Raw genomic sequence first — 12,274 nt, forward strand, 5'->3', positions numbered from 1 at the left:
AAGGATTTGCCACTGATGATTCAAACGCGAGTTTTGGGCAGTGTAGAGTAGCGTTTGTAGTTTGTCATTTCTCTGAACACAAATGCAGACATAGTTTTATGTTTACGCGGCGTGATGCAAAGCAACGCAGAAAAAAACAGTATAAGTCATTATAATCAGTAATTATGTCCCCACTGGATGCAACAAATGCCTCGTTTGTAATGGGTTTTCATGTTTTTTATTTCATCGCTCCGGCTGGGACACGGCATCAACAGTATGGTGAGGGGCGTAACATTTCCGTCACACGCTTGAGGTATTTGGCCAATCACAATGCACTGGATAGCTGGCCAATCAGAGCACACCTCGCTTTTCAGAACGATGAGCTTTGTAAAAATCGACGCGTTTCAAAAAGGCGGGGCATAGAGGAGAAACAATAATGTACAGTATGTGGAAAATAATGTGTTTTTTTAACCTTAAACCGCATAAACACATTTCCTTACACTAAATAATGTTCTTTTAAGTAGCATCATATGACACCTTTAATGCATCCTTGCTGAAAAAAAAAGAAAAAAGAAAAAAAAAACTACTTACCCCAAATTTTTCACGGTAATGTACATAACATAACTTGAGTCATTGACCACGTCATATTTTTAAGTATGCTATCGTTTTATTAATCTAGCTGGCAAAACTCACGCAGATCCTTCTTGGGAGCTCATGGCAGTTGGATCCTCTACCTCCATCTCAGGGTTGGTGTAGCCGAGAGTCCCGCCATAACTGACCTGCTGCTGCAGCAAAACAATGATGGAAATTAAATTATGGTGAGAGAGAAAACAGGCATATCAGAGATACATTACAATCGCTTCGAAAAGGAGTAGTGGTCCTACATGAAACATGTTGCATTATAAACAAAGCATTATATGATCCACATTAGATACTGAATGACCTTCAAAGTAACACCATGTTGTACAACCTTAAAGGGGTCATATGATGCTTTTTTAAAGATCATTATTTTGTGTATTTGGTGTAACAGAATATGTTGACATGCTTTAATGTTCAAAAAACACATTATTTTTCAAATACTGTACATTATTGTTGCGCATGCACGCACACACACAGTGCGCAAAACTCCGCATTTGAACAGTCAATAGCAAATACTTAAATAACAAAACAGTAGCTGATTCAGAAGCGCCAGATTGTCATAGCAAAGTCAGAATTACCCCCTCTCCTAGGTTCACGAAACGGTCGTCCATAAAATGCACTGCTGTTCTGTTGTAAGTAATCTTAAAGATTCCTAAATGCATCTACTTTCGGAAGGCCAAATAAAGTGCTTTTGCTTTCGCCTAGAAACCCACAGCGTCTCCCTGACATGACTGCTTCAACACTAACTGCGGTTACTGAAACCACGCCTTCTTTCTTTGCGTGCACATTTGGGCGGCATTATGCAAATATTTCCACATAGTGAGGTAGATATGTGGGGGCGTGTTAGAACGAGCTGTTTTAGGGGGGCGTGGCAGAGTCTTAACTTTGATAAAGAATATCTCTTTGGTTTTGAGACTTTAGTCTTTGCAACTTCAGGGATCTTATCTATGCACAATCAGCTTGTAACACTCCAAAGAGAAAGGAAAACTTGAAATTGCATCATATGACCCCTTTAAAAAAAATCACTGACAAAAATCATTTACCCATATTACATTTGCTCAAACTAGCTGAATATAATGCCATCAGCTGTTTTACTCAATAAATAAACTGTGATCAAATCTTCAGTTCTTTATATGCTAGGACTTATTTTAGCAACACAACCATCATCATTCAATAAATCCACAATAGGTATATATGTGCATATGGATGGATATGGAATGTTTTATCAGAATTATTAATAATGTTTTTGTCCTTCTAATCTAGATTATGAAATGCCTGCTGACAGTGTGGTTTATCTATGCATTTACACAGAACTATACTCAAACTGAGTTGTATTTATTTCGATGTTTATTAGTGAAATATTGGTTATATAGTAAATGTTAATACAATTTAGGGTATTTTAAACAAGTGAATCTTGTTCAAAGTTACATGCTGTGGCCGTGCTGGAGCATTTCCTGAGCATCAACCCGGTAAGTGAACAGCAATATGAAAGCGGCTTCACGAGACTAATGATGAGCAAATATACAACAGAGAGAATTAAATTCAGCGCTTTTATTTCCAACATGCGCTTATTCATGGCTGTATTATTTAACTCATGCAAAGTTACGTCTTTATTGGGAGAGGATCTTGACGGATTATCTACGTGACTCCGACTTCACGAGACTAACGATGAGCATAGACAACAGAGAGAGAATTCAATTCAGCGCTTTTATTTCCAACATGCGTTCATTCATGGTTGCATATTTAATTCAGGCAAAGTTACGTCTTTATTGGGACAGGACTTGACAGATTACATGATTCCATGATTTGGTCTCTATTTCTTAGAGCCAAGCTGCATAAACTACATATCAGGCATTTATGTAATGCATCTAATTTGTGCATAAATGGCTGTTATGTTAAATAAAGTTTACTAACTACAGCAAATCAAGTACCTGCACCATGCCGTTGTTGTTGTCTCGTCTCCCCTCAGATGCGCTGCAATGGTGATCCTGCGAGCAATTCTCAAAACACCCACAAGATGGCGGTGTTTATCGGTGAAAATCCGATATTACAAAACCGATATCCGATTATGGTAAAAATGCTTCAATATCGGAAAAAAATATCGGTAAATCTATATATTGGTCGATCTCTAGTCAGCGTGTCTTCTGCACCTGTGCATTTCATGTATGCTCCAAGTACTAATATATAATTACATAAAAATAACAGGCCGAAATACAGATCTGTTGAGAGCCTGCATTGTTTTCAATGGACTGGTAACAAAATGGTGACATTAATCAGCTAATTAATTGATACATTTGCAAGTTTATGTGAGTGGAAAAAAATATGATCTTTTTGTTATTTTAAACAAACCAAAAATGTACAGTATAGACATTGTCCATCAAAAAAATGCACATAACCATCTTTAGCTGTGCTGAAAATATATGTTTGTTTGTCTGTTTTACCTTGATTAGATTAATCGTGGGAACCCCAGATTCATGCTCTGGAGGGGACTTTCTGGAATCTTTGGCCTCTTGCCGATGCCGCTGTAGCACAATATACTCATATGTGCTAAGTCTGTTCCACACTAAAGGAGAGAATGAGACAGAGTCTGATACAAAATGTCTACTGCCATATCGCCCATACACATCACATCATTTATAATGTCATTCAGGATAGGAACCATATCTACATATTTTTTATTGTACATATTATTCATATCATTAGGCTAAAACTTGCCTATTATAAAGTATAGATGTGGATGTTAATTTCTGGTTTGATCTCAAAAACAGGTTGGAAGGTGAAACCAAGTTCTTTTGCCTCTGGATTTTCTTGGAATGCCCCCTTGTGGCACAAAGTGAGATGTCACGTGTACATAACAGGGCTCAATGTAGTATATCATTTAAATGTCTATCTTCTTTATTTTACGTTTATATTTCTTTAATGTTTATTTCATTTCTTCTCATTGTTTATTTTACAAACCCACAGAGGAGAAAGTTTAATTAATGTTTAATTAACAACAGCAACAAAGCATCAAATAACCTCAGAGCCAGAGACTGATCATAGGATGACTGTCCTTGTCAGTGTGGCTTCAGAAAATCAATTGATCTTGCCTATGGTGTTTTGTTGTCAAGGCTGGCACTAAACTACACAGATCTGCCAGAGCTGAAGGTAGGCAGCATGTGGCGGTGAATGAATGTCATGGTAATTAAGCTGCAGTCTATCTTATGCAGACTACACCAAAGCCTGCACTCAAACCCAACTGTTGGCATTGGGCAGATATTGAGCTGATTATTCCAGGAATCAGAGGAATACACCTACACCTGCTGTTCAAAAGGTGCAGGCAGTAAATAGTTGCAGAAACCCCACTTCAAAGATACAGTATATTTGTAATGACATATGCAAATATAAGCATATTGTAATTCCAAGTTTGCTTTACTTTTTACTGCATTCAGTTCCTTATTAAGAATTTGAGTGCACTATAAATCAAGGCAGCTGAGTTTAATCCTAGGTTAATTTTGAAGAAAGGTGTGCATTGCTGGGAATGCTCTCTCATACACTACTGTTCAAAAGTAGGATACAGTAAGATTTGTTTTTAAAGATATTATTACTTTTATTCAGCAATTTAATTGACAGTAAAGACTTTTACATTGTTACAAAAAATCTATTTCAAATTCATGTTGTTCTTTTTACCTTTCTATTCAGCAGTCCTGAAACAAAATGTATCACAGTATCCACAAAAATATTAAGCAGCACAACTGTTTTCAGCATTGATTATATTAATAATTGTTACTTGTCAGCATATTAGAATGATTTCTGAAGATTCATGTGAGACTGCTGAAAATTCTTTGCCATCACTGGAATAAATTACATTTTTAAATATGTGACCCTGGACCACAAAACCAGTCTTAAGTTGTACGGGGATATTTGTAGCAATAGCCAAAAAAAAAAAAAAAAAAAAAATTTTGCACTCTCAGATTCCAGATATTCAAATAATTGTATCTCGGCCAATAATAGGATATTGTCCAATCCTAACACACCATATATCAATGGAAAGCTTATTTATTCAGCTTTCAGATTATGTATAAATCTCAATTTCGAGAAATTGACCATTATGACTGGTTTTGTGGTCCAGGTCACATATTTAAAAATTTAATTTATTCCAGTGATGGCAAAGAATTTTCAGCAGTCTCACATAAATCTTCAGAAATCATTCTAATATGCTGACAAGCAACACTTATTAATTTTATATATTAAATATAAAAGTTATTTTAATTGTAATAATATTTCACAAAATTATTGTTTTTACTGTATAAATACATTTTTTTAAAATGCCCTGGTGACAAAATCATTTTTAGAAATCTTGTAGGTAGAAGAGTGTACTCACTGAGGTACATGTGGAAGCAGAGTAAGTGTCCCAGCAAAAGTGCAGACAGCAGGCCCAGAGCAATGGTGACACCTGCTAGAGTGGGAATGGCTGGACCAGCTGTGGTGACTGGAGCCACTGGTAGAAACACAAACCACACCACAGACTCATTCCTTACTGCAGACAGAAAAAGAAATACAGAAGATTAGAGCTCTGACATGTGGACACATCTGTGAAAATGTGTGTTCTGTTGCGTGTAGTGTGACCAACTTTTCAGTACATTCAAAGACGCCCACAAAACACCTCTTACCCTGTTGAAAGTGCTTGTCGGAACGAAGTTTCGATGGGTCCAAAAAGAACTGTATAAAAACATAACTAGCAATAACTACAACCAAAACAATCCCCAGGACAGCAGAAACCACACTATTGAGAAAAAGCCTGTCACAAATAGAAAGAGAGAGAAAAATAAATAATTAACAAATACATTGCACTTGGCCTTCAGATTTTCAGGCCTTCAACGAGATTTTTTTTGTGTAAATGCTACTTTTATACACTACTGTTCAAAGGTTTGAGGTCAGAAATAAATAAAAAAAAAGTTATATGAAATATTGATTTCAATTTAAGTCTGTTTTCTATTTTATTAAATTTTCAAATGTAATTGATTCCTTTGATGGCAAAGCTGCATTTTTTATTTCAAATAGACATTTTTGTAACAATGTAAATGTCTTTACTGTCACTTTTAATCAATTTAATGCATTCTTGCTGAACAAAAGTATTCATTAATTAAAAAAAAAAAATCTGACCCGAAAAATGTTGAACAGTAGTGTGGATCTACAAGGACGAATTTGTGTTATGATATTTGTTTTATACTTGTACAAAATGCTGCATTAGTTATGTCATAGGGACTTTATTCACACTGCCTGAATATTTTAATTTAATGAAAAGTCATTTGCTACATTAGAAGGTAAAAACACGCATGACTGATTCATTGGTCAGAATCCCAAAGGTCTGCCAGTGAAAATGAAACTCACAAATGTTTGTATGTGATGCTAAGCAACAGCACTTGATCTCATGATTGCTTTATGACTTCCATTTGAGGAAACATTACATATGTCATAAAATCATGAAATGTTTCACATCAGCATACTGGATATGGTGACAGACTATAAAATAAAATGCTTTATCTGAATTTTACATCTCTTTCTGAAAAGTTTGACACAGGATCCGTCTGTCCATGGAAACTAAAGGACAGAAAAAAACGGACCCACACAATGACAGACAGAAGAGGAAGTGAAAACGACTCACCAGTAATTTCTGCTGCCCACACAATTGTTCAACCATCGACAGTGGTGGTCAAAGCTTGCCACACACTTATTACATGCACTACAGTGTTTTGATTTAGGCCCCCTGGTAAGAACAAGTTTACAGGTAATTGGTTATTTACAGGTTGTGGGGTACAAGAGCTGCTTGAAAAGTTACATGATTGGATACAATGTATTGTTAAGTACAGGGACAGGCAAAAAGGGTAGCATATCCTGTGAAAGTGCTAAGCATAAGCGATCCTCGCTTATGTCAGAATCCACCAATGAACATTAATTCAGGAGATGTTAAGACAGAGAAAACAATGTAAACTCAGAAACGTGCTCATACAGTCTGTCAGATGCAAAGTAGTAGTCTTTCAGTCAATGCTGGGCGGTTTGATCAAAAATCTGTATCACGGGTTTTTTTAAGGATTCTGACAGTTTCACGGTTTATCACGTTTTTTTCCTGATACTGCCTTTATATGAATCAGAAAACATTAAACAGTTGCAGAAAAAAATGCATTTTAATCACGATCCAAACAAAGATGCTACATGTAGCATGAACAGTTCTTGATGTAAATTAGTTTATATAATTTAATAATTTAAAGCAAAAACAGAATGGTCTGACTTCAGCTTTTTGAAATTATGCTACATTAAACATCTGCACGAAACTAAAACAGCAGATGGGCCGAATGAAAATCACTGTTTCCAACTCTCGCGAAACAAATAAGCAACCGCAGCTTCAAAAACAAGTCCAAAATAAGATCTGAGCATGGTAAAATACCTGTAATGTAGGGCTGGGCGGTATATCGAGTTTGTACAATATATCAAAATATTTTTTCTAAGTGATATGGTATGAGGCAATACCACCTATATCAACATACAGTAGTTTGATACAAGCGCATCTGAATAATAGCAAAGGACGCAGAGTGAGCTGCTGCGGGGGAAAGTGCATAATCCTATTTGTCCTAAACATGAGACATGCTTATAAAGGGCTTTAAAATAACTCATAAGATATAGTTAACTTAACACATATAGTTTAAAGCAGTTTGCAAAGTCAGATGCTCTGACAGACACGCAAGGCCACATTAACAATAGGGCTAGGCAGGGCTGAAGCCCCGGGCCCCAAGCAAGAAAGGGGCCCGTGATTGGCTGTGGAGTAGACTGACTTGCCATCGGTAGTGCTGATCGCTAAAGACCCACCACGCCCCCTACTTATTAGCACTGTTATTTAGTGGAGCTTTGTCGTAAATTTAAAAAGCTGCCCTAAAGCTGATGATGAAGTGGAAGTTATGGAATAGCAAGTGGACCAGGAACAAGGACCAGATAAAAACAACGTCATCGTCCTCCATCGATTTTAGGTTAGTTTGCTTATTGAAGTTATTATTATAGCTTATTCTAATATAATAATATAACAAATTATTATTCAAGTTAGTTGAACTTGACTGATGTATATTGCTTTGTGTCTGAAGAAACTATATATTCGCTTAAGGGGTGGGCGATAACCCGCTTGAAATATGTCAACTTCAAGTTAGTTGAACTTGACTGATGTATATTGCTTTTTGTGTCTGAAGAAACTATATATTCGCTTAAGGGGTGGGCGATAACCCGCTTGAAATATGTCAATCTTGTTGTGCGGTCATTTAAACTCTTTTGTAAGCACTGCGGTTTAAAACCAATTTTTTTAAATAATTTTTTGCATTTTAAATCATTCATGCACATTAAGCAGTGGGGGAGAATTCATTTTGGTAAATGCGTGTGTGTTATCAGGGTTTCCAAGCCTGATACGAGCGGTGCACACCTCAGGCTTAAAACAGCTGCGTGTACAGCCTGACTAAAAGTTGAGTTCTGTCAGGACCACTATCGTCAGAATGATAGATACTTAGCATAAAGTTTGGTTTGGCGGTATGGTTCTGTTCTGGGCAAAAAACCTCCCTGCCCATCCATGCAGCCTGTCATGAATGAGCAGGGAGAGCAGCAATAATAACCCCCCTAGGGTTAACAGAACAGAACAATGCAGATATCATTAATGTACTCAATGATATTTAAGTGTAACACTTTATTCAAGATAAAGGAGTCTGATTAGCAAGGAATATCAGAAAGCTAAGTCCTGACTGTGGCGAAAGGTGGAGCTGGGGATGGAGGAGGGTAATTTGCTCCGAAGCTTGAAACGCGTGTTTCATTTAAACTTGTTCTCATGGCCTTAACTATCGGCGTGTCCTCAGAGCGGTTGCATGCTCTAGACTACGTGTTGCTCCAGCTGTATGAACACAGATGCGTAAATGCTGCTGCAAATATGCTTTTTTTCAATTAGCAGACCAGGTAATATACACAGCGATATGGATTAAAACAGCATTCACTTATCTTAGATGTGGATTCCAGATGTTCTGAAACACGCTGCAACAGTTTGATTTGCGAGCAGCGATGCTTAATTTGCTCCGAAGCAAGCTAAAAAGCTGCTGAATAATACTGAATACAGCTTATATAGGAATGCCGCGATAGGTGTCGTATTCCTATAGGTAGATGTGATCAGCTGATGCAAGCTTGACTCACGTGACCTGCCAGAACTAACGCTAAAGCTTAATTTCTTTCTCACACCTTGTGCTTGAACATCCAAATACACATAGTTATGTGTCAAAATGCCCATCTTTGTGAGTATCCTCATAAACTTATTCAGTTGTGTCTTAAATTATCATTAATAACTAAAGACAAGGCATGTGTTGTAGTAGGCTATTTGAGACCCTGGTATTATGTGAGGTCTTAAAGGAATAGTTCACCCAAAAATGAAAATTCTGTCATCATTCACTCACCCTCAAGTTGCTATAAACCTGCATGAATTTCTTTGTTCTTCTCAACACAAAAGAAGATATTTTGAAGAATGTTCGTAACCAAAACGTTTCTGGTCTCCATTGACTCCCATAGTATTTTTTCATACTATGGAAGTAGGGCTGGGCAGTATGCTGGTATATATTGTTACTGCAGAATAAAGTGTCTATCGTTAGAGATTTTGCTATATAGTGTATTCCGCGGTATGCAAATATATCTGCGTAACATAGTACATTGCTTAGACACCTTTTTTTTTTATTCATACCGGTTGCATAATTAGAACAAGTTTACCATTTGAACCGGTATATCGCCCAGCACTACTGTCAGTTATTGTCAAGTTGCACCTGAAACTTCAAAAAAGTTGTCAAATTAACTATGTATTACAGTCAGCATTAGAAAGTGCTGCAGTAGCTTAGTAATTTCCAATTTAAGACTTGGATGTCAATGATTGTAAGATTCAGCCACTTGTTCTTATGATATTGTTATTGCAGCATTTTAATAAAAACAATAAGATTTAATAAAATGTAGCGGGTGTGCATTACAGTTGTTTTACTACAATTACAGAGGGTTACAGAAATCTGAATAAAGAATCTGTACACATGCATACCCACACAACAACAGAGAAATAGACAGCATCACGCCTGTACTTACACATCTACTTCACAGAGGTAGCAGTGACAGTTCTCAATGACGTGTGCATGTTTGGTGCGGTCAAACACCGGCATGGGTCCCTTATAACTCTTAGCTCTGACATTATAATCTGCAGGGTCGATGGAGACGGCCATCAGGTGCATGAAGAGGTGACAGACAAATGTAATGCCTGTACACTGAGCTCTGAGTTAAAGACTGATGATTACTCAAAAAAGTGAGTCTCTCAACAATTTAAAGCAGACATGCTGTATATAATTCACACAGAGCTGCACAAAGATCCAACTTCCAATGGCTGCTACAGGGTAACATATGCATATTAATAAGAGCTGATGTGCGCAGGAATAGGTTCATGCAGGCCATATGACAAACTGCAAAACAAGGATACAATATATCCGGCTGGGATCCAGTGTGTGGGGAGCAGAGGCACAAATACACCAAAGCCAGTGACAGCAAAGTAGAGATAAAGCATCCAGGCCAGGAGCTGGAAAGGGTGCGGGGGCCAGCTCCAACCATTGGTCCGAGAGCACAGGGGCACATCAGCTCTCCTGGGTACCCCCTCACTCACTGGGGCTGTGCGATTGGAGTTCTTACTGCAGACATCCATGAGAGGGGAGCCTCCTTCTGTCACTCCTGACATTAAAACAGTGCAGAAAGTTTATTTTTAAAATATTACAGGTTTGATAAGACTCTGCAGACTTACTGCTTTAAAGGGATAGTTCACCCAAAAATGGTAATTCTGTCATATTTTAATCACCCTCAAGTTGACCAAACATGTATGGCTTTGTTTCTTCTGTGGTAGATAATAAAAGATAGTTTAAGAATTTTTTTTTTGGTTTGGTTTGGTTACTGACATCCTTAAAAATGAAGAAGGAAAGAAGACAGTCATACAGCTTTGACAGAATTATCTATACATTTTAAAATAATGTCACAACAATGTTTAAAACAGAGGTCCGAATTATTGTTTTATTAATTATTTCACACAAAATTTATTGAAAATGCTTTGTTTTTTTTATAAGAATTAGATTTATTTCTAATTAAAAAAAAAAAAAAAAAAAACAGGGGACATCGGGGGTTTTTTTCAGCCTTTTTATTTTTTTGCATTTAGTTAGGTTTCTGGTGTGGCTGCCAACTCAGAAAAGCTGAAACGAAAACACGCGACCAATTTGTTACGAGGTGTCTAAAGTCTGAAACTGTGAGCTGTTTCAATTTGCAAGCCAGTTTCTAGTAGACAGCTATCCGAGCTATTTGAATAAGACCCCCTCCGAGCCATAAACGGAGTCTATTCACTAGTCTTGTGTCCACATGCCCCACAGAAGAAACCAGCATTGAAAGAGACATGCACCGAAACGGGTCGCTGTGAACAGAACCGTTTTTGACAAGGTAAAACGGGTGTTGTTTTACAAGACCACTGAGGAATTTTAACCAAAGTATTTTACAGACATTTCATGAAGACCCTAAAGAATCATACCAACTTGTGGAAAATAGTCATCCGATGTCCCCTTTAATGATTATTTATATTGCTATGGCTACCCTACTTGTAATTTTTAGAGACATACAAACGAAGTAGTTGTAGAAAAAAAAGTTTTAAAGCTTTTCAAAAATACATTAAACCGCATAAATACAAACATTATAATTTTAGAAATTTGGGACATGTGTTTTATACTCTCTCAATTTTTTTTTCAATGCATTTAAGCTTTATTAGCATGACTGTGTAACAATGTTGCCAAAGCATTAACATATATATAAATAATACAAAGACACAATTTAAAAAAAACAACATATATAACAAATAATTAAAATCCACCTAAATAAATGAAAAGATAATGTAAGTCAGTTTAGAGTTAACCATGTTTAACACCTTACATTTTGAATGGCTAACACAATTTTTGCAGCTAGTGCAGCTGTGTTGTCATATTCTCTCTCTCAGATATCTTTATTGGTCACTGGTCCACTATAACCAGCTCATGGTAAACCATAAAACTCACCTGCTCAGTTACTGATGTCAGGAATCCGGGCTGATCCGCCACATCTGAGCCGACATTACCTGCACTGCCTTTTCTTTACACGAAAACTACCACTAACCTGACACATCTTTGAGCCTCATCCACGGCACCAACACAACCGCTCTGAGTGATGGCTAACGTTAGCCCTTTACTCATTTACTGTATCTATAGCCTGAGAGCGGAGAGGGCGTCTCAGTAACATAAATCTCTCATCCCGTGGGTAAACCAATCTCCTCTAGGTGTAGTAATTAACTTGCAATAGAGCACCGAACAAATAAGAGCCTTGAAAATGACCGAATGTTAACCGCTTGTTGTGTGCGGAGAGCACGACTAACTGTACCGACTGCGGTCAAGCCAGCCGCGCTTTGAAAATGCACGGTCAAGCCAGCCGCACTATTTTTTGCCCTGCGCGTGTAATTGTGTACTTACGGTACGGGTGCTGAGAGCAGTCAAAATGCATGTAAAGAAGCTGTCATACCGACGTTGTCAGTGTGTATATAACAACAAAATGCATCCTAGCACTTCCACTGTGT

The 12,274-nt window shown here is 37.3% G+C and overlaps 1 protein-coding gene across 4 annotated transcripts in view; it reads right to left on the bottom strand.

The window, feature by feature from the left end:
* The window catches only part of LOC107548950 (probable palmitoyltransferase ZDHHC1), a 17,526-nt gene extending 5,352 nt beyond the window's left edge, over positions 1-12,174 (bottom strand). Inside the window, exons 1-8 of one of the 4 annotated variants that reach the window (XM_016229829.1) lie at positions 11,724-12,174; positions 10,124-10,368; positions 9,739-9,914; positions 6,266-6,367; positions 5,271-5,398; positions 4,982-5,137; positions 3,060-3,181; positions 673-764 (exon numbers count right to left, since the gene is read on the bottom strand). In XM_016229829.1, coding sequence (XP_016085315.1) covers positions 673-764; positions 3,060-3,181; positions 4,982-5,137; positions 5,271-5,398; positions 6,266-6,367; positions 9,739-9,914; positions 10,124-10,342 — 995 coding nt within the window. In that variant the 5' untranslated portion in view covers positions 10,343-10,368; positions 11,724-12,174. The remainder of the gene's footprint in view (positions 1-672; positions 765-3,059; positions 3,182-4,981; positions 5,138-5,270; positions 5,399-6,265; positions 6,368-9,738; positions 9,915-10,123; positions 10,369-11,723) is intronic. The other 3 variants (XM_016229828.1, XM_016229827.1, XM_016229826.1) reach the window with 3 other exon arrangements.
* Positions 12,175-12,274: the final 100 nt, after the last annotated feature.

This window comes from Sinocyclocheilus grahami, unplaced genomic scaffold, assembly GCF_001515645.1.
Source record: "Sinocyclocheilus grahami isolate Dianchi unplaced genomic scaffold, SAMN03320097.WGS_v1.1 scaffold358.1, whole genome shotgun sequence".
NCBI lineage: Eukaryota > Metazoa > Chordata > Actinopteri > Cypriniformes > Cyprinidae > Sinocyclocheilus > Sinocyclocheilus grahami.